Source organism: Mirounga leonina, unplaced genomic scaffold, assembly GCF_011800145.1.
Source record: "Mirounga leonina isolate KUSES-001 unplaced genomic scaffold, KU_Mleo_1.0 Mir_171, whole genome shotgun sequence".
Classification (NCBI taxonomy): Eukaryota; Metazoa; Chordata; class Mammalia; order Carnivora; family Phocidae; genus Mirounga; species Mirounga leonina.
Window position 1 is genome coordinate 5,921,773 of NW_023270436.1, and position 22,660 is coordinate 5,944,432.

The 22,660-nt window shown below is 47.7% G+C and overlaps 1 protein-coding gene across 1 annotated transcript in view; it reads right to left on the reverse strand.

The window, feature by feature from the left end:
- DNAH10 (dynein axonemal heavy chain 10) overlaps positions 1-22,660 on the reverse strand; it is a 131,530-nt gene that overhangs the window by 44,418 nt on the left and 64,452 nt on the right. The window contains exons 31-45 of the mRNA XM_035016704.1: positions 21,930-22,199; positions 21,648-21,831; positions 20,136-20,270; positions 19,363-19,515; positions 17,283-17,471; positions 15,363-15,509; positions 14,639-14,830; positions 13,025-13,143; positions 10,747-10,905; positions 9,460-9,595; positions 8,193-8,315; positions 6,594-6,728; positions 6,073-6,289; positions 2,859-2,978; positions 1,947-2,092 (exon numbers count right to left, since the gene is read on the reverse strand). Of these exons, the coding sequence (XP_034872595.1) occupies positions 1,947-2,092; positions 2,859-2,978; positions 6,073-6,289; positions 6,594-6,728; positions 8,193-8,315; positions 9,460-9,595; positions 10,747-10,905; positions 13,025-13,143; positions 14,639-14,830; positions 15,363-15,509; positions 17,283-17,471; positions 19,363-19,515; positions 20,136-20,270; positions 21,648-21,831; positions 21,930-22,199 (2,425 nt within the window). The remainder of the gene's footprint in view (positions 1-1,946; positions 2,093-2,858; positions 2,979-6,072; positions 6,290-6,593; positions 6,729-8,192; positions 8,316-9,459; positions 9,596-10,746; positions 10,906-13,024; positions 13,144-14,638; positions 14,831-15,362; positions 15,510-17,282; positions 17,472-19,362; positions 19,516-20,135; positions 20,271-21,647; positions 21,832-21,929; positions 22,200-22,660) is intronic.

The following is a 22,660-nucleotide window of genomic DNA, read 5'->3' on the forward strand; positions in this document are numbered from 1 at the left end:
CCCAGTTCTGGCTAGGGGACATCCAAAGAGAGGTTCAACCTTTTAGAGCTTCGTTTTTCTCATCTGTAAGACGATTATAAAGCATCTGCTTGGACTACTTCATAGGGTGATTTAATCACAGGAAATGAAATCCACAGAGGTGTTTGCAATATGACAAAGTAGTATTCAACCATAAGTGACTAGCGTGCCTGCTGCATCTTAATAAATAGGTCTGAGAGAGCATCTTTGGAACTAGCTGCTGAGAGAAAGGTGAGGGAGGCCCCCGGATCCCTGTGTGGAGTGCACATCCTCACACACGGGACGTACCCAGGCCTCTCACTGTGCTTCTTAGAGCAGTGAGAGTTCATTGGTCAGTGGTTCTCAGACTTAATTATGCCCCGGGTCACCTGGAGGGCTTGGTGCGACGCAGCCCCAAGGGCCCCATCCTCAGAGTTTCCAATTCAATAGGTCTAGGACAGTGCAAGCAAGTTTTCAGGCAATACTCCTGGCCGAGGGACCACCCTTTGAGAACCACTGCTGTAGATCACCCTGCCCTCTAAGGGGCCCACAGGGGCAGGTGCACAGGAGCTGAACGTGGCAAAGGCGAATGTGCATCTCGTTATAATGAATGTGATCAGATGTGCCTGTTGGGCCGAGAAGCATTGGCTGCTGAATCCCAGGGGAAAGGGCATCGTGGTGGGGGTTTCTGAATGTCACTATTGTTTGCCTGACTCCACAAACGTGCAGGTCCCTCGGGCTGGAAACCTCCCGCCTGTGCCCTCCACAATGACATCCTGAGAGCTAAGTAAACCATGTTTTCATGCGCCGGTGTGTGAGTGGGCTTGAGCACTCACAGGCAGGTTGGCCCAGTCCTGCCCACATCACACGACGCCCATCGCACAAAGCCCGGCTGCCCACTCCCTGCCCCAGAGGGCCCTCTGGTTTCCTGGGAACAAGCCTAAGTAAGAGAGTCAGGGAGGAAAGCTGAAGGAAACTTTGCTCCCCTTGGAGGTTCCAGAAGGAGGTTCCAGAAATGATGAGTGAATATTAACAAAAACCTGAGTCAGAGTGGATCTGGGGCAAGTACATATGAGCTGGATATCCTGAAACTCACAAGCAGCTCCTTGGAGGAGAGAGAGTCTTTCCTCAGTTATTAAAACACTAAATAAAAATTGTTTAAAGCCAGGGCAGTTGAAATGATGAGCAGGCAGCCCACGTAGGGCAACTCTAAGTCTAGAAAGGAGAACTACCCTCCTTGTTCCTAACATTTGGTGGTGCCCTGGCACATTCTGCACTCTCGTGTTTCAGGGGTTCTCCCCCACTGACTATGAGTCCCTCCAGATCTGACTGCAAGTTGGCTGTTGCCTGCCCCCGTGGCACGGACACGGTCAGACCCTCCCACGTATAACACAGGGCTGGAGGAAGGCAAAAACCACAAAATGGTGATGAGTAATGCGACGGCCAGCCTCTAAGATGACCCCCACTCATCCTCACCTCCAGGTATTCACCTGCGTAGGCCCCTCCCACACTCTATCAAGGTGATTCACCGTGATCTCTGTGTGACCCACAGAAGGTGGCAGAAGTGAAGGTAGGTGATTTCCTAGGTCATCAAAGGCAGTGCAGTATCTGATTTGCCATCCGTCTTGGACACTGGCTCTGGCAGAAGCCAGCGGCCCCATCAAGAGGCCATCCAGCAGCCCTTGGAAAGGTCTACACAGTGGGGAAACTGAGGCCTGCCATCTTGGAAGAGGGCCCTCCGGCCCCCGTCAGGCCTTCACATGACTACAGCCTCAGCCAACGGCTGGCCAGTGATCTCAGCAGAGAGTCTGAGCTCAAACCACCCAGCGGAGCCACTCCGAGATTCCTGACCCACAGAAACGGTGAGATACAGAGCGTCGGTTGCACTTGCTACACGTTGGGGTTGTTTGTTACGCAGCCGTAGGTAACAAATGAGTACAATGACTTACATTGATCTCTTCATTCAGATTTTTGAGGAAGTTCTGGGTAGTGGCTGTCTTGGAGGTGCCAGATTCACCGACCAAAATAACAGGCTGCTTGATCTTGACCATCTGTTCCAGCATCCACGTCATGCGTGTTGTATCCACTGTATGAACTGAGGAACATGTTAGGCATGGGAGCATCCCGGAAACGCCAGCGGATGGGCAGGTGGCAACACAGAACTCCACGGAATCCCAAACAACCCACAAAAAGCATCAGCGAAAACCCAAGATGTGACCTTGAAAACGCAGGGGTGGGTGCTATCTGCTTAGGAGAATCTCCTTACCCCAACCATTTATCTTTAATAGCTTTACGGAGATATAACCTACACACCATGAAATCCACCCACGTCAAGGGTCTAGTTTGGTGAGTTGGACACATTCCTATCACTGCCACAGCCATATTTAGAATACCCAAATGGGTTTTTGATATCCAGTTCTGCTGGATATCAGGATATTAAAAACTCAGCGTCTCCGTGGCTTACATCAGTCACCTCTCTGCAGGGCCTGGTTTCCTGACCAACGACTTGCTCCGAAGATGAAGCCGGGTCTGGCTCAGTCCTACCCACTGGTCGTTTTTAATCCTGACCGGCTCCTGAGGAACTGGGTACGTCTCCCTCTATCAGCCACTATTACCTAAATAGCCAGAGGGGCGCATTCAAAATACAGCTCGACACAGAAACGTCCACGGCACGCAACCCCGAGGTTGCACGCTGCAACCTCGCTCGTTCCTCTTTCTCTCGTCCTTCATTCCTTCCGGGGCCAGCCCGCACACTGAGTGGGCCTTGGGAGGGCCACAGAGGCCACCGGACCCGTGCTCCTGCCTCACGGAACGAGAGCCCCACACGGTTAAACCAAGAACGGGGTTTGCTTCTCACTTACCCAGGATGTCGATGAATTTCCTCTTGGGGCTGTGCACATAGTCAGGAACTAATTGATTCCACGGTATCCATTTCTTCCGCGTGGAATCAAAATGAAAGTCATACAAGGTTGGAAGGTGACCTGCGGTAAACAGTAGCCTGATTTCACTTCAGTCCTAGACCTGGAACTTCAGAATCAGCTTTGGCACATGCTAGAGTTGAGCTAATGCTCCCTGTTCCCTGGACGGCAACTTAACTGAGTATCCCAATGAACGTTCCCGTCCACTGGGCGGAGAGCCGCTGAGTCCCTTCCCTGAGAACACGAGAGAGAGGCGGACAGGCCCGGTCCCTAGGCTGCCAGGTGTTGGTGGGCCCGCGGTGGGTGGTGCTATGTTCTGCTACAGGGCAAGCCCAGGTGCACGGGCACCGCGTGAGGGCGTCTAACCAGGAAGGGGCAGCACCGGGTGCCACAGGGAGCATGGGACGCCCCGGGCCTCCCCAGAGCACAAACCTCTTTGTACCTGAACACCACTCACAGGGTGCTCCGCAAACTCAGCTCTAAGGAAATCTCCCTCGGGCACCTCCTCCCAGACAGACTTCTGGGGACCCCGTAGGCCCCAGCAATGCCAACTCTTACAGCTAGCACTGGGGGAACCTTTCCCAAAGGAAATGCCATCCAATCTGAGACCTGAAAGGTGGGCAGTCCTGAGCTGAGAGCCCTGGGGGCCACCGGGAGGCTCTGTCAGAGGGAGAAGAGAGCATGGCTGGTGGCTGGAGGAACAGAAAGGAGTGAGTGGGTAGTGCAAGAGGGAGCAGGCGAAGTCAAGCTAGAAGGGCCGCAGGGCTGTTGCATGAAGAACCCGGTTGACCATTCCACATGCTGGTTCTCCACCCTGTGGGTCCTGGGGAGCCACTGACATTAGCCTCTTGGGGGAGACGTGGTCAGATCTGCATATGCAATGACCAGTAGGACTGTAGAGGAAAACACATCTGGAGGAGGTAAGGAGAGACTGGGAGATGTGTTTATGAGGCCCCTGCCTTGCCCGGGGCACAGGTGACAGGAGCTCACGAGAGATGGCAGGGGTGGGGGTGACAGACAGAAATGACAGGTTGTGGGGGAAAAAGTATCAAGGTCACCAGTGTGCAAGGCAGGCAGACAGGTGATTGTAGATGATGATAGATTTCAACAGAACTGAGCTAGGGAACCAGGAGAAGGCACAGAAGGGAAGGAGACTGGCAGTCAGAAGATGTGGGCACATGGCCAGCACTCCGTGAGGACATGAAGCACAAAAGGAGGCTGGAGGACTGAACCCCAATGTGAGGAAGGGGCGGAGGAAGGAGACGGGCAGGAGTGGCCCGCAGGGCAGAGGAAGAACATTTCAAGAGGGCAGGGCGTGGTCAGCCGCACTGGACGCTGGGGCAAGGTCAGGACAGCGAGGGCAAGAAGGCCCATGGGCTCTGGCAGAGAGGGCAGGGGGGATGCTTGCTGGAAGCACATTTCAGCTGTGGGGCGAGGAGGTGGTGGCTGTGGGTTGAGAAGCGAGAGGGATGAGAGGACAGAGCTTGCAGCCAGCCTTTGAAGGATGCATGGCCTTAAAAGGAAACAGGCAGAGAGACGTCTCTAGAAGGAGACAGGATTAGGAAGGTGTCACCTGAGCAGGTCCAGGAGTGGCTGGGATGGGGTCAGTAGGGGAGAGACGGGAGAGATAGCTCAAGAGGAGCCCAGCGAGGAAGCGGGCCCCTGAGCGGCAGGAGGGCAAGCCCCAAAGTGCAGGGCAGCCTCTGTGGCCGGGGCCACCTCCTCCCTGAGCAGGGAGATGGGGAGCGGAACAAGTCTGGGGGAATCTGATGCCTTCCATTTTTCCTGTGGAAGCAAGAACGATCTTCTGCAGAGCGAGGGGAGAGGGTCAGGTGGTCTGGGGGGAAGAAAGGGAGGCTACCCGTGAGGACGGGAGAGTTCAAGGCCGAGACTCCATTTACGGAGGCAGCAGTCTGAATTCGTGGTTTTCTGTGTCACTCAGCCCTGGAGAAGCACATAAGACAGATTCAGGGCTCCTCACGGGGATTTCAGAAAGGACAACAGGGCAAGGGGGCCAGGGGTTGGGACAAGAGAGGGTAATAGACCAACAGTGAAGGACGCGAAGAGAAAAGCAAGGAGCACAGGGTTGGGCTAGAGAGGGGACAAGAAGAGAGGTGGGTGGCAGTCCCCGCGAGGCCCAGATGGACAGGTATGGCTGGAGTCACGGAGGCCAATATACATAGACGATGCAGACACAGTGCCGGGTGTTTTGAGCTAGCATGAATGAGGTCAGGGGACCCATTGCTGGGGTTGAGGGCAGAAGGCATCTGGAAATGAGGTGTCCACAGGGCCACTCAGGTCCCCAAAACGAGAGCACACTAGGGCCCCCGAGTGAGGGGCTTGCTGATGACTGCCACACGAAGCCCACGTGGCATGCAGAGTTGGGAAGCACTCACCCAAAGGAGGCTTGCCGAGCTGGGAAAGTCTGAGCAAACTGCCACCCAAGAGGGCGGGGACTTGAAAAACATCTTTAATTTGCTCAGTGGTCTCCATTAGAAAGACCTGAGACCATTTTACTCTATGCGTTCAAAAGAACACCCGAGGTAATGAGGATAGACTACGACTTGGAAAGATGTCTACGGGCCAAGTCATATTCAAATATCATCAAGAAACAGACAAAGACGGATCCTAGTGTTATGTATAGTTCTTGAAAAAGGCATGCTTTCACCAAATATAGTTCTTGGAGCATGCGCATTTTTTCACAAACCTAAAACTTTAATATGAGGATCTCCTAGGAATGACCTACCGATCCTCACTTGATCACCTTCTGTTCAAATACTTGGGAAGACAGCAGCTGAATTAAGTCGTGGAAATTTAGAGAGGCGGTTTAAAAAAAAAAAAAGGTAAGTCCAAAGGAGAAGAAACTCAAAGTCAGGCGAAGTGTGACAAATTTTAAAAACTTAAACAAAGGGAAGGCAGCAAGTGCCTAGCCTCAGAGGAAAAAAGTTTAGTCAACATGAAAAGCCACCGGGGCTCCAGCTCATGCATCGGAACTTCTGAGGATACACCAGGGGCTCTGACCATTGCATGTTTGTCCACAGAAGCAAACGAGCTGCAAAACCCATACAGGCAAACACGTGGAAAAGCAAGGTCACTTCCTCTAAAAACCTCCCCAAAAGCATTCTGAGCAGGAAAACAGGTTGCATTCAGTTCTTACTTGGCAATTCCCCGGGATTGGCCCATTCTCCTTCCGTATCGGCAGAAGGCAAAGAAGCAAGTCGTTTAATACATTCATCAAATTTAATCCTTCCATCCTCGAGCAGAGAAGCGCCCAGAGAACAGTACAGAGCCTCTAAGAAATAGCACTCCAGAAGGTCGGGGTCCTCTATTTCTCCTTCTAGTAGTGCATCCAACATCTTGGTTAACTGGGTTACCTAGTGCACAGGAAAATCCCCGATCAGCCCATATATTGTACTCCCCCCACCCCAGGGTCAGTTCTGGTCCTAAATCCTGGGATCCCAGGTCCCAGAGTGATGGGAACTTATGACCCACCATATTGGTTCAATCAGATGGAGCCTGGCATCTTGTCCTGCACAGGGTCCCTGAAGGAAGAGCTGTGTCTTCCTTGTCAGTAACCTGCAATGTTACAGTTCACCCCCCTAGCATCTCTGCTTCCCCTGGACTGTGGGTCCACCTTTAGGGAAGAATTTCTCTTTGCTAACAGAGATAGTTTCTTACCATATTTAGGTCTGTCTGAGGGACTATTGTCTTCAGCTTCTCGCCTTGTCTTCCATCCACTATCCCTTCTACTATCACATCGATGAGATAGGGCACGTATTTCTCAAAGAGACTCTCTAAATTGCCCTGCTCTACCTATAAAAGAGCAGAATTCCAATGCATTTTCAAGGATTCCTTTATTTAAATGGAAGCTAGTGGAAAGCTTATCTTGGCAAAAGAGGGATGAGAAAGGTCTTCTGATGAATGATAAATTTGACAGGTGAGTAAACTCTGGTAATAGTGCCTTATATTTGTAGAGATTTGTCCCCTATAGTGCACTTTCATCGTGAAGCATTTCATTTCACTGCCATAGAGTCTACCCCACCACCGGGGAGGGAGGGAGGATAGCAGATCCCATTTGACAGCAATGGGGCTGATTATCTTTGAATTCAAGTTACATGGCCATAGTCATCTTGCAGAGAGTGCAAAGCAACAGAAGGCCCCTCTCCCTATCAAGGCATTGAGGACCACCAGAGATTGCATGGGCCATTAGACAGCCCTCTCTCCCTTACAGCAATGCCTCCCATGGTCCTATCATGCTCCCCTTGGTCTTCTCTTCTGTGGGATAATTATGTCCTGGTTTCCAATTCACCATCAGCCTAATGGTCCTTCTAGTGATACTTTGAGAATATGGTCATGGTGTCCTGGGTGTGGTCACATCTTCACATGTGTGTGGGCCTCACAACCTTCACATGACTGTCACACCTATCTCTGCACTTTTTTTTTTTTTAAGATTTTTTTTTATTTATCTGAGAGAGAAAGAACAAGAGCACAAGCAGGGGGAGGGACAGAGGGAGAAAGAGACTCCCCACTGAGCAGGGAGCCTGATGTGAGGCTCGATCCCAGGACCCTGGGATCATGACCTGAGCCAAAGGCAGACGCTTGACTGAGCCACCCAGGCTCCCACTCTGCACTTTTTAATGAAGCCTTTTGTACAATGATACAGGTTTTAGCAGTCACGTGACACATGACAGAGTTTGAAGTTAACTAAAACCATCAGAACTCAATTACATGACAAGCTAGGTCCTTCACATACAACATTCATCCAATTAAGTAAAAGCTGGGCCCAGCCCCTCTAGAGACAAGTCTCTTAATAGCTGGGCCTGGCTGGACCAGGATTTGCCAACTACAACCCGCAAGCCAAATCTGGCCCACCACCTGTTTATGTAAATAAAGTTTTATTGGTACATAGATATGCCCATTCACCTACAGTGGCTGCTTTCAGGCCACAATGGCATAGTTCAGTAGTTGCAAAAGAAACCATATGGCCCACAGACCTTAAAATATTTATTCTCTATCCCTTTACGGAAAAAATTATCAGCCCCTGATCTATATTATCAAAATCATTACCTATCCCATCAGTTATGGAATTATCTGGAAATCTCCTAAGTGTATCTTCCATGTTTTCATCCAATTTATTAATAACACTAAGTGCTTAAGATCATAAACAGATCAAGGTCAAGGTCATGGCTTTAACTACAAACATCCCTCTGGATTATGTTTATCCAACTAACCACTAGTACTAATAACTTTTAAGTTCATTTTAGAAATAATTTCCACCTTGTTTTGTATTTCATTAACCCATTTTTTCCAGAATGGTTGATATTTCAAGTTTTTAGGATCCACATAAACCATTCCACATCGAGACACAGTTGCAGGAGAGGCATACTGTAAATCTCCAACCTGGAGAAATAAAGAAAACCAGTCATGTCTACAGCTATAAACAACTAGACTGCATGTTTAAAAGCCTTTGCTTTATGTAAAGTTTTTTCAACTGCATAAAACCCATGTCATACCCAGATTAACACAGCTTTCATGAGGCTTCTAACTGAACACTTAAGTTTATCATGGGAAGATTATTACATTCTGATGTAGCACCTTTTTAAGTTTTCTTTAACTATAAATTAACGTGAAAATTAATATACTTTAGACTACCTGACAAAAATAGAAAACTATAGAGGAGAAAATAAGTTATCCAAAATCCCAACACCAAGAAACAAACATTGTTTTGGAGTATTTTCCTCTCAGTCTTTTTTCTTCACTTTTTTAAAACATAGTTGAGATTGGGTAGTATAAAACTTAATATGTATGCACCTAAACTATAAATATAACACACTTATCTCTCTGAAAAAACACAGTTCAGTCAACCAATAAGAATGATATGCACAAATATTCATGCATCGACAAATTTTGCAGGCCAAGTTAAAAACAGCATTGACACTAAGCCAAAGTGAAAGCAAGTCTCAGGGCCACCACTGTGAAACAGGTTCAAAAGATAAGATAAAAAGTTTGAAAATTTCAAACAAATGAAGAAAAGGTAAAGGCAAATAGTGTGAGAGAAAAAAGAAGGCAACTACAAACTCCAGATTTTAAAAAAAGACTCTAAAAGAAAGTAAAAATAACAGTATACTAGTTGGCTCTACAGTAAATATTTCCATATACATAATAATGCAAATACTGTTTACTGATTTAACTGATTTAGCAATATAGTATTCTGAGGAGGGGAGTAAGCTAGTGGCATGAGAGATGAACTCTCACTTTCATAGCAGTCATAGCATAGACTGGAAGGAAGGAACAGCATGCTAAGTGTGTTATTTACTGAAACTAGGATAATGATCAGAAGTAATGCAAGAGTGAAAAGTAGTTACTTCTGGGATTCAATAAAGAGGGATAAGAGGAGTAGGGGGAGTACTGAGTTGTACTCATCATAAAAACTCTTCTGCATTGTTTGGGTTTTCTTTAGTCATCTATATTTACTACCAATTTAATGAACATTTAAATTTTTAATTAAAAGACATATTAAAAATTATTTTTCATCACTACTTGCCTCAAAGAGCAGAGCACAGTGTGCTTGAAGCCGAATGCGCTCACCATTGGCCAACGTCAACAGTTTGTTGTCATCCATCACAGAATTCATGTTTTCCACCCACAGAGCATCTACATCACCATCAAATAAAATATACCTGTAGCAAAGAAAAGTAAGCCAAGCTTTGGAAGAGGCATACTGTAAATCTCCAACCTGGAGAAATAAAGAAAACCAGTCATGTCTACAGCTATAAACAACTAGACTGCATGTTTAAAAGCCTTTGCTTTATGTAAAGTTCATGAACCTCCCCATTCATGCTGATGTCTTTTTCCTGGAGTTTTGTCCCAGGACCTGTGACAGAGCACCCAACTTGGTCCAGAGCTTTGATGCATAAAATCAAATGGAAAAACAACAACAACAACATAAAAATTGAGTCCAGGCCCCTGTGTGGCTTGTTCAGTTGAGCGTCCAACTTTTGGGTTCTGCTCAGGTCATGATCTCATGGGTCATGGGCTCAGGTCCCACTTCGGGCTCGGTGCTCAGCAGGGACTATGCTTGGAGATTCTCTCCCTCTGCCCCTCCACTCGTGCACTCTCTCTCCCTCAAATAAATAATCTTACAAAAACTGTTTGAGTCAGTCAGCAACATTGAATTGAGAAATTAAGAATTAAGAAACTTCACACAAAAATCTGGATGTCTTGCTTCTCTTGCAGACTGGAGGGCTGACAACACAGACCTGCATTCTGGCATAGGAACAATCTGCAGAAGCTCAGTAGCAGCTGTCCATGGAGACAGACAGTACCACGATCTCATTTTTTTCTTGAAACTGAGACTGAATAGCAATGGCTATTTATCACTGGTTTTTACACCAAGTTTTCTCATGGTAAGGTTAAGAGAAAAGGGAAATATTTTATATACCCATGTGCAATGGGTTGAATGGTGGCCCCCAAAAGATATGTCCATCCAGAACTTGTGATGAGACCTTATTTGGGGGGACAGGGGGGTCTTTGCTGATGTAATTAAAGATCTCAAGATGACAGCATCTTAGATTATCCAGGTGGGGCCTTCTCCAATGACAAGTACCCTTACAGAGGGGAGAGTATCCTCACAGTCAAGGAGACAGAGATAACACATAGAGAACTAAGATCCCACCCGGTACTTTGTGAACAGGGCCCTCAACATCTGACTCTAGGTCTGTGGGCATCCATGCATGAAACTGCAATACCGTACATTGTCTTTTTTACCCGTAACATTTAGATAATTAACATGAACTAACCCAGGCTCTCTCCTACTCACAAAGGTACTCACTTTCGCTCCTTCTTATCTGTTGGCCTGTTGATCTCCCTGAAGATGTTTGACAGCACTCCATCTGTCCAGTCTCGGGTAGTGGGGTCCAGGATGCCATAGAGCTCTATGACACTCATGGCTTTGGGATTCAGGATGTACAACTTTGTCATCAGCCCAAGCCTAAATCAAAGGAGAGGCTTCAGCTGTGGTCCAGGTGGCCTAAACGCATTAGGAAAACAGTCTGGGCCACCTGTGTGGGGATTTGATGTTTTAGATCCAATCCAGAATTAAAATGCAATCCACACATCTGAAACTAATGATGTACTACTATATGTTGGCTAATCGAATTTAAGTAAAATAAAACACAACACAACCCACACAAACTCTCCGCTGGGCTTCCCACTTACTGTTAATGGCTTACACTAAATGCAAGGGAACCATGTTTCACCGAAAATGTGGCCCCAACACAAGTAAGGTCTGAACTAAAAACACAGCTTTGCCTTTTGAGGGCATCGAGAGGCTAAGTTATATGTTCATGCCTATGACAATTTATGTAAATATTTCTTAATTAGCTTATAGGAGATAATAGTCATCCAGGACAACATAACACACCCTTGGACTACTAATGTTCAATCCCTCATATTTACAGGATATCTGCTCTGTGTTGCTGACTTTATAAATCGTGTAGACAGGGCATTTGCCACCATAATGCCTATAAATTCCTGTAACATTATGGGATTAATTCATCTACAGAAAACCAGACTACACACAAACAGTAGTTCATAATTAACTAAATAAGTAAATAAAAATAATGGTGACATGTAAATACACACATGTAAATGAAGTTCTATCAATTACCTATGATGAATTAATTAAAGAATAAAAGGCAGGGGTACCTGGATGGCTCAGGTCATGATCTCAGGGTTAAGCATCTGCCTTTGGCTCAGGTCATGATCTCAGGGTCCTGGGATCGAGCCCACATCAGGCTCCCTGCTTAGCAGGGAGCCTGCTTCTCCCTCTGCCTCTGTCTCTCGTGAATAAGTAAAATATTAAAAAAAAGAATAAAAGGCAGGATGGCTATGGCACACCCATTTAAAATCAGTAAGCCACTGTCCACTGGTTTTCTCATAAGAAACGTAAGAAGAAATAAGAAAAAAAAAAAATGACACTTACTTATTAGCTTTATAGACTATCTAGAAATGTTAGTCACAAAGATTATAAGGCTTGATTTAGATTTTTGCTGGAATATTAGCATGAAGTCTTTGTGGAAGCTAGTTCTTGCTTAAGAGAAAAGTGAGAAGTCAGAAGAACCAACTCAGTATAAGGATAGGCACTACATTCACTACAGGTCTTCAGAATATTCTGTATTAGGAGTGTGAGGTCCCTTTCCCTTGGACCAGCAATGCTCCCACTGGGCTGGCGATAAGGCCTTTGGAGAGAGGACACTCTGTTTTTGGCCACTCTGATACCATAATAGTATTGCATAATGGTGAGTGTCCTGATTTACTTGGAAAGAGCAACCTGAACACCAGGAAAATACAACTTAAGTTAATTTTCAAAATATCCTTATAAGGCTGTTTGTGAAACACTCCTCTCACAGATAAACCCAGTCATAGTCTGATGCACGAAAGGGTCACTGTTTTGCCTTCTAAACTAGCAAATCAGCAATGAAACAAGTAGAGACGCTCTGAGTCTAACATGGTGTTTAGGACACTGATGTGTTCAGATTTCAGTACTCAGGACTGAATATTGACCCTGTGTAATGGGTGCCCCTCTTCTCTCTTTTTGTATTGTATGCAATTCTGAAGATGATTGGGTCATGAAAGTAATTGGTGGCCATACGTCCAATGCATTAAAAATGTTTTGTGTTCCTTTCTAACTGGATTACACCTGGATTAAAAATGTCTTCTTTTGGTAGCTATATGTAGTTTCAAACATGAATGAACTTTTTGCTTTTGTAATTTTAAAAAAATGCAGTGTTTGCAGCACCTGGGTGGCTCAGTCAGTTAAGCATCTGACTTGATTTCAGTTCAGGTCATGATCTCAGAGTCGTGAGATCGAGCCCCACATCAGGGTCCACGCTCAGCACGAGTCTGCTTGAGATTCCGTCCCCCCCTCCCCCAACTCTCTAAATACATTGAATAAATAAATAAATAAAAAAATTTTTAAAAGGCAGTGTTTTATGACAAATTTTACCTCCCAGGAATTGAGAAAGCAAAGTGGGGTTAGGTGATACCACTACCATCCTGACCGGGACACCACCCTGGCAACCAGGCCCTCCCCTCGGGGTCATACTCACTTGGTCTGGGCCTGACACAGAGCATTAATGACCACGGACTTGCCCCCTCCGGTGGGCCCCACCACCATGGTCGTGTGGCGGGTTAACATGGTCTCGAACATCTGAACCACTTTATCCACCTGTGGGGCAACCATTGGCAGGAGTAAACACATCTTTTTTTTTTTTTTTTAAACAGCTTTGTTGAGTTATAAATCACATACCACACAATTCACCCATTTAAGTGTGCAGTTCATTGGGTCTTAGTATGTGCAGCATTACCACATTCAATTTTAGAACATTTTCATCACCCCCAAAACTCTGCATTCACTCATCCCCACCCCCCAGCTGCTGACACTGCTCCCACGGTATATGCAGGCCTTCGTGTCTGGCTACTCTCACTTCGCATGTTCTCACGGTCCATCCACGTTGCGGCGTGGGTCAGGACTGACTTCTTCTTTGTGGCTGGGTACTATTCCACTGTGTGGATAGATTGCATCCACAATAAACCTACCCACAGTGGATAGGTTTATTCATCCATGGGTGAACATCTGCATTGTTTCTATTTCTGGGCTCTTACGAATAATGGTGCTACGAACATTTGTGTGAAAGTTCTTACGTGGACCTATGTTTTCATTTCCCCTGGGTAGGTACACAGGAGTGGGATTCTGGGGCATATGGTAACTCTACCGTTAACGTATTGGGACTCTGCTAGACTATTTTTCCATAGCTGCTACGCCATTTCACATTCCCTTCCTAAACAACCACATCCAGAAGAAAACATCAGGGTCAGGAAAGGTGCAGAGAGCTCTCTCATCTGTGGCTGGTACCTGCTGCCGCAGCCCGAGGCTTCTGGGGAGCCTGACGCCCTGAGACAGCCTGACCAGAGGCGGCCACTCTGGTCCTGCAGCCTTAGGCATTTACACCCTCAGCAGAACACTCCGGCAATAATTTATGGCTTACTGACAACATATACAACCTTACAGACTTCAGACGATCAAAATCTTATCAGTAACATCTAATTTAATTTTTCTTGTAAGTGTGACTCTGGAAAAAAGAAAAAGTTTGGGGTGGGGAGAGAACACGAGATGGTGGGACCCCAAAACGAAATACTTATCACATTATACCAAAAACACCTGGAGGGTGGTAGGTACATACCGTGGAATAGGACTCAGCCTCAAAAAGAAAGGTGATTCTGATATCTGCCACACTATGGATGAGGCATGAGAACATGCTGAGTGAAATAAGCCAGTCACGAAAGGATGCATGCCGCAAGATGCCACTTACATGAGGTCCCCAGAGGACTCAGATTCATGGAGACAGAAAGGGTGGGTGCCAGGGACTAGGGAGGGGGATGCGGAGTTGTTGGTTAATGGGGACAGAGTGTCAGTTTTGCAGGATGGAGAAGTTGTGGAGATCTGTTTCACAGCAATATGAATATACTTAACACTGCTAAACTGTATGAAAAATGGGTAAGATGAAAATTTTCGTTATGGGTACTTCACCACAAAAAAAAAAGAGAGAGAGAGAGAGAAATGCTTAAGATGGTAAATGTTAGGTGTGTTTTACCACATCTAATTTTTTTCAAATGGAAAGGACCCAGATGCCGCCTGTGGACTCATTTGCACACCAACTTACCTGGACAGGTAGGACAATGTAGCCACTCTCCTCCAGCACCCGCTCCACGGCATCGTTAAAATCGGGGTAGCGGACGCGCGGGCAGTCTAGTCCAGGAAACAGGTCAGAAATCAAACCAAGGAAAAGAGGGACGTCCTCAAATACGAACTTGGGCAGATTCATGTCTCGAAGGGCCCTCATCAGCACCACATCCTGGATGGAACGGAAGAGACGTCCTCAAAGATATTTCCGAAAGACCCAGGGACTAGTCTAGAAATCCACTTATGAAATATAAAATGAAACTGTATATAAAATATAAGACCTACAGCACTGCAAGTGTAGTCGCTGGAGAAACATGGGAGCCTGCTGCCCACAAAACAGCCATGGCTGATGTCTGCTTTAGAGGAAGTCTCATGCTTTTATTGCAAAGCAGAAAAAACACCGCAAACTTATGCTCATGTCTTCCTGAGAACGGGGTTTGTCCCCACCCCTCCACCCCACCTTCCTGCAGACACTTTGGTGCTGTGAAGACCTTCAACTTGGCCTATGATAATTAGTCAAATTAGAAAAAATAATAATAAATTATAAGAGACTCAATTAAGGCCAGCAACCAAATGAAGTGACAGCGAAGACTAAAACTTTCCAGTGGGGACCATACTGTAGCCCATCTTCTCACCCCAGTGTTTGTTCGGTGCGGGAGAACTGGAGGAAGCCCCAGAGGACGCCCGCATGCGTGGCCCCCTACCTCTCTAAGGTCAGAAGAGCCTCTCTTCAGCTCTCCAGCCATTACCAACACGGACTTCAGGGCTCTCAGTCCAAAATCATAATGATGTTGCTTGGAGAGTTGCTCCCGGGCCAGCTTATAAAGGACGGTCATCTTTTTGGCCAGGGTCTTTTGTGATCAAAGACAATGAAAAGCAAAGAAAGAAAATGACCTGAAAGCAACAGAACACCATTCCACAAAGAAAATGGACATAAAGGTGTTCAGGTGGAGCACTGCCTCCTAGAGCAATACCTTAGGGTGGGGCCTTCGTTTTCAACGATGACAAATTAGGCACTAATTTCAGAGAATGCAGGTCTTACCAAACTTTGAGGACTGTCTTTGAAAGCTGAGGAAGATCTTCACTGGCTTAAAGAATAGAACCCGTCCAACTTTTTAAATCCTAGCAATCACACTCTGAAGATATGCTTCCTGTTTATTTGGACCTGAACATATTATTAAATCTCCTGGGGGCGCCTGGGTGGCTCAGTCGGTTAAGCATCTGCCTTCAGCTCAGGTCATGATCCTGGGGTCCTGGGACTGAGCCCCGCATCGGGCTCCCTGCTCAGTAGGGAGTCTGCTTCTCCCTTTCCCTCTGTCCCTCCCCTCAACTCCTGCTCACGCATGCTCTCTCTCTCTCTTGCTCTCAGTCTCTCTCAAATAAATAAATAAAATCTTTTTTATAAAAAAAAAGCTTCTCCTGTAACTCATTTTTCAAGACGAATCAGCCACTCATAGACTACTGATGTAGCCACTGATGCAGACGACTACCTCAAGTATTCAAAGCCTGCTGCTCCCTAAGGATGGCGTGGGGACTAAGAACCAGAGATCCCAACACTCCTGTTCAAAATCCGGACAACATGCGAGCAGTAAGAGCCTTTTTAAAAAAAATTACACAAAAGAAACCTCACAACCCTTTGTGTTGAAAATATTTGCTATTTTGCATATTTTCCAGAAGCTTCTGGGAAAATACAGGTGCATACTTTTTTATACATATTTTCTAAGATGATAAAGGAGATTGTGTGCATGTGTGTTTGTGTGCGTCTGCGTGTTTTAAAAGCCACCTATTCTCATGGCATGAGGCTAAGTGAAAGAAGCCCATCAAAGAGGGTTACATACGTATGATTCCATGCACAGAACATTCTCGAAGCGACCGACTGTCACGACAAAGAATGACAGGTGGTTGCCAGGAGTCAGCACGGGTGGAAGGTGTGTTACCAGGGGATGACAGGAGGGGCTTTTTTTGTGGTGATGGCCCAGCTCTGGATCGGGAGTGTGGAGGTGGTTATGCCACACACGCGACAAAATGTTCTAGAACTCTACATACATACCAGAGAGAGAGAGAGAGAGGATGTAAAGCCTGATGGAATCCGGGTAAAGGCTATACCTGAGCTAACAGCACTGTGCCCTCGTCACTTCCCCGGTTTTGACAACCTGCCTTAGGGGGTATAAGATGTCCTCACTGGGGGAGGGCCACGTGGAACTCTGCACTATTTTTGCCATTTTTTTTTTTAAGATTTTATTTATTTATTTGACAGAGAGAGACACAGCGAGAGAGGGAACACAAGCAGGGGGAGTGGGAGAGGGAGAAGCAGGCTCCCCGCCGAGCAGGGAGCCCGATGTGGGACTCGATCCCAGGACTCTGGGATCGTGACCTGAGCCGAAGGCAGACGCTTAACGACTGAGCCATCCAGGCGCCCCTATTTTTGCCACTTCTTGTGAGTCAAATTACTCAAAAATAAGACTTACAATTTTAAAAAGAGACCAGGAGGAGGAGAGAGGCAAAGCAAAAAAACAAACAAACAAACAAACAAAGCCACACAGAATGCAAACTTCCTAAGTGCCCCGTCTGAGAGTGGAGCCAGGCTCCTGGGATGGCCGGGCCGGGCGCTAACGAGGCCTCACCTTGGCCCAGAGGAAGCCCTCCGAGAAGAGCATGATCTCGCAGATCTGCTGCAGGTCAGGCGCGATCACCACCACGGGCCTGAAGAGGGCCTTCACCGACTCCGGCAGCTCCGTGCGGCCCGCGTAGCCCGGGTTCATGGTGATGAAGATGCCCATTCTCGAGTCCAGGGAGATCTCCTGCCCTTCAAACTGGAGGATGATAGGAAAGGAAGACGGTTACAAGGCCAGCAGGCCCACCACCGGGGAGAGGGGGCTGGGAGAGCCACGGGACCGTCTGTCTTCACAGGTATAAGGCAGAGGCCACCCTTTGACTCCCTTCCGTTTCCAGGCATTAAACATGGAGTCCTCGTGCTTATGACCTGAGTGTTCTAGGCGGCAAGCCTTGACCTCCCCCCAACCCTGATCCGAATCCAGGCTCTGCACACTTGAGAAGTGGCTGAAGCTGGGAAAGAGTGCAGTCTGGGGATGCCCCAGATGCCCCTATACTTTGAGTTTCTTTAGCCTCCGGTCCAGTTTCACCTGTTTCAACTTTTTCTCTAAGATTTTACTATTTTATTTCTTTTACTGGTCCACCACATAGACAAAGACAGAAAACTGTGTTTTTATGAAGCACAGATTGCCTCGGGAGCTAATGCGGCCCCGAGGAAGGAAGCCACTGTCTTGTCTCCCAAGCTCACGCTGAGACCGCCCTCACCCACTCCCTGATATCCATGTGGGGCCCAGATTGCCTTCTGGACAGACAGGCCTGCTCTTTAAAAAACAGCTTCTAGGGATGTCTGGGTGGCTCAGTCGGTTAAGCATCTGCCTTCAGCTCAGGTCATGATCCCAGGGTTCTGGGATCGAGCCCCACATTGGTCTCCTTGCTCAGCAGGGAGCCCGCTTCTCCCTCTGCCTCTGACTCCCTCTGCTTGTGCTCTCTCTGACAAATAAAGTCTTGAAAAAAAAAAAAAAAAAAACACAGGTTCTACAAACCTGAATGCACTTCAGGTTCAATTTCCCTCCCTCAGAAGCAGTAAGCTTGGCCCTAAAATATTTCAGAAGAACCAATTAAAAGAAAATGCATCCAAAGCCTTTATGGGAATCCTGAAAATGTTTAACAAGATCAAGTTTACATAATCTCTTGACAGTGAGCCTCACTGAGATCTGGGAGAAAAGCAGGCGGGATGCCAGGGCCACAGAAGTACCCACAAGTGAATCCTCACCAGCCCAAGCCAAATTTGTGCCCTGAACTTCTTGATGAGGCTCTGTAGGACCCTGGACAATATATAGGCGTTTTCAGGCACAAAGGAAGGAAGGACAATTTCAGGCAGACAGGAACACATTTGGTGTGACAGAGCCTGGTGTGTCTGCAGGGCGAGTGGCATGTGGATGACAGAATGCTGGGAACACAGGGTCACAGGGGGAACAGCGGAGCACATTAGGATCTCAGGGGGCCCGGTGCAGGGACGTGGCCCAGCCACTCTGGTCCCTTTGGTCAGAGAACCCACTTCTGGGCTATCTAAATTATGTAATAAGATCATGTTTCTCCAAATTCTGATCCAGCCTCATCAGCTGTAACTTAATACAGACTTACCAACTCAGGTCTACAAACGCATCCTTGGATGGGCAGAGATTGGTGGATGCTCAAAAATTTTTCACATCTGCCTTTTCGTTTTGATAACAAACAAACCTTAAAAATCCTCTAACTTGACGAGGTAGGAAGGCAAAATTTTGTGTTTGTGTGATAACATCTATTGAAAGACATTTTGATCAGACCATTAATCTTGAAGACTGCTTTTTTCTCGAACTTGGGAAGTGACCAAGAATATATTTTTCTTTAATGGGGGCTCTGTCCACCACTTACTTGAGAACACTGCCTTACCCATCGGTAGCTACTACTTCTTCTACTACTGGAATTCGTTCAAAGTTCTAGAATATTGCAGTTCCTAATTCTCAAAGAGGCTGATAATTTTGGGGAAACCCAACCATCTCAATTTGAAAGCAAAAATCTGTCAAATCTTCATCTGATGTTTCTAAAGTCACACGGCAAAGCTTCCACCCCGGAGAATGTGATCGGGTCAGGCTGCACGCTCGCGCCCACCTGGAACGTGGTTAGCTGATGGATCAGAGCATTTCGGATCGTCTGAATCTGAGAGGAGATGACTGACAGCACAGAGGCATCGATTCGATTAAACTCATCAAAGCAGCCCCAAGCCCCACACTGGGCGAGGCCAGAGAAAATCTTCCCAATGGCCTAGCATAAAAGAAAAAAAAAAGCACAAGGGCAATTTTTACCTTTAAAATCGCACGCGATACATTTACAGATAGGTTCCCTAAAATAAAACAGTGAACATCAGGTTGGTAGAAGCAGCAGGCCAACCGCCCCACTAATGGATCTTTCTGGCAAGACTTCCAGGACCCTCCTGGGCCAGCTCTCCTATTCACAGAAGTTTACAGATTAAAGATTTTCATGGAAAACTCCAGAGTCCTGGCTTCTCTTGAAATACTGGAAAATCTAGCAGCCGGGGGTCCATTTTCGCCAAGTGGTAGCGATTAACCGCAACTAGAGAGTGGCGCCCCCTGGGGCCACAGCAGTGCCCTCCAGCCGGCCGTGGCCCTCGCCTGGCTCCTCACCTCCCTCCCTGTCTCCCCGTGCTGCAGTCCTCATTTACATTACCTACGTGGCTCTGGTGGCATTTCAGTTTACAACGTTTGCTCTGCATGCTGCTAACAAGCAGACACGTATAAGCTCTGAGACTGAGGGTCAAAGATTTTTTTCTGCTCCATTCTTCCAGCTGTCGCCCCGTCTTTTCATGGAGGAGTGTGGGGTGCAATGCCTTCCTCCCACGTCCCGCGTTCAGCTCTCCACCGTACCTTGTAATCCATGCCTTCTCCGCAGTTGGTCACGACACAGAGCAAGCCCAGGGCTTTGGCCAGATCCTTGGTGGTCTCGGTCTTGCCAGTACCTGCTGGGCCAGCAGGGGCCCCTCCCAGATACATGGACAGGGCCTGTTGATGAGCCAAATGCAAAACCTGTGTTGTCTGATTCACACAAGGAAACAGGTGCTGCTTCCCAAAGCACTGTGACAACATATGTGTAGTATACATGTGGCAATGGACACGCTCACACTCACCTGTCCTGATAGTCACTATCTTTTACATTTCTTTTCTGTTTTTCCATTGACCTCTGCTGGCCGCCCCCACGCCGTGACAGAGGGACCAGTGACTAAGCGACATGCTGGAACGGGTGCCTCCTCCGAGGACGAGGCCCTAGCAGTCCCCAGAGCTGAGGCGAGACTCGAGCACACAGGTGCATCTGTGCCGTAAAGGATGAGCCCAAGGAAAGGTCTGGCCCTGTGTCTCCAAATTCTAGGAGTTGACCTCAGAGCCCGTGGAATGCCCTGAGAACTGTGACTCTGGGCCGCATGGTATCAGCCTGACCTCTGGAGAAGCTGGAAACTCAAGTCAGCCATGCAAGCAATCAGCCATTCCTACACGACCAGTCCCCAGCTGAAAGCCTAGACACCACGTACAAGCTTCCCCACTTGGCGACACTCGCTGCCCGTGGCCACGCGGAGCTGCTGTGAGAGCAAATGCTGTCCGCACGCCGACTCTGCCAGACGGAAGCGCAGCTCCCAGCCCCAGCCGTCTCCTGCTGTGGGGTTTGACCTGCACCCTCTGGCTATACTAAACCACAACCAGGACTGCGATGGCCTTTCTGAGTTCTGTGAGCCCTTTCAGCAAATTATTAAACCTGAGAGTGATTTTAGGGGCCGCCTGAACCGGCAACAGCCCAATCCCAAAAGGTGGCAAGAAGGTCCTGTTCCGAGTTCAAACTCGTTTACAGATTTTGAACAATGATGTCCCTTGCTGCCAGCATTGGTTTCCTGGGGCTGCCCTAGCAAATTACCACCACGTTGGGGGTGGGGGCGGGGGTGCTGAAAACAACAGAAATGTATTTGTTCACAGCACTGAGGGTCAGGAGTCTGAAATCGGGGTATTGGCAGGGCCGCACTCCCTCCAAAGCTCCTAGGGGGTTCTTTGCTCTGGTGGCTACAAGCATTCCTTGGCCAGTGGCCACCTCACTCCAATCCCTGCCTCTGTCTTAACATCACCTTTCCTGTCTCTCTGCATCCTCTCCTCTTTTCACGAGGACACCAGTCATCGGATCTAGGGCCCTAATCCAGGATGTTCCCAATCCTTCCCTAGTTAAACAAAGACCCTATTTCCAAAGAAGGTCACATCGTGAGGTTCCGAGTGGACATGAATTGGGAGGGAGGAACACTGGTCAACCCAGTATGGTATCTGCAGTCGCCCTAATCACACTTCGAGAACAACCCATAGCCACAGGCAGCTGGTAACCCCATAGTCCGGGCGGCCGATCACCTGAGTGAGAGTCAGGTAAATCCGGTCGGTGAGCGGCGTGATGACCAACCTCCCGTTCAGACCCATGAACTCATAGCCGTAGCTGAAGGTGCCCGTGCACTGACGAATGTTCAGCTCGTCAGGTTCCCGGTCCCAGTAGAACCGCAGCTGACTTTCCCATTCGAACTCCCGGGCCTCGAGAATGCTGGAAGGGGAGAGGAGGGAGAAGAGGTCGGAGAAACGGCGAGGCCAAGCCCGGTGGAGGATGCACTGTGACACGCCGGGGCCCCCAGAGGTCCCTACCTGCCTCTTATGAAAGAATCAACTATATCTCTGGCATGCACGTCGATGATGAGGACCGTGTTCAATTTCTTTCTGTCATTTTTGCTCAAGGGCATGGTGATCCGAGTGACCAACTCATCAATCTGCTGGTGCATTTTCTTGCCATAGTCCTTCATGGCCTGCTTCTCCCCTTCCTGTACTTTGTGGAAGACATCCTCCACCTCCCAGGTCCACCACACCTGGCAGGCGGCCAGCACCACCATCCCTTGGTACAGGAGCATCCAGTTGACCCTAAAGGAAAATGCACACCTGTTCGAGATCTTTTTCCAGGGACTGGCACCAGATGACAGTCCCCGTAAGAATGTAATTTCTTTGATCTGGAACTGAGGAGGCAAAGTGAGGGCTCTAGGTAAGCGAATGACCATAAGTCTTCCAGCTGGATAGGAAAACACCAGACCAAGGACACGCACACACAAGAAAGTTAGAGGTGATGATGTAGAAAGATGCTAGATCCCTTTTAAAATATGCCTGGACAGGTTTGCAGAGTGACTTAATATTATGGGCATATGATAAGAATTTCTACATTTTTAAATTCCAACAAAAAATTTAATCATCTCTGACCACCTCACCCATTTGCCTACGTTAGAGCTTCCTGGGTGTTGCTCACTACTCTTTTCTCTCCCTTGCACACCTGACCAAAGTTATACAGATGTACAGGGAGATGGGGCTGTGGTGGTTGTTCCTCCAAAAAT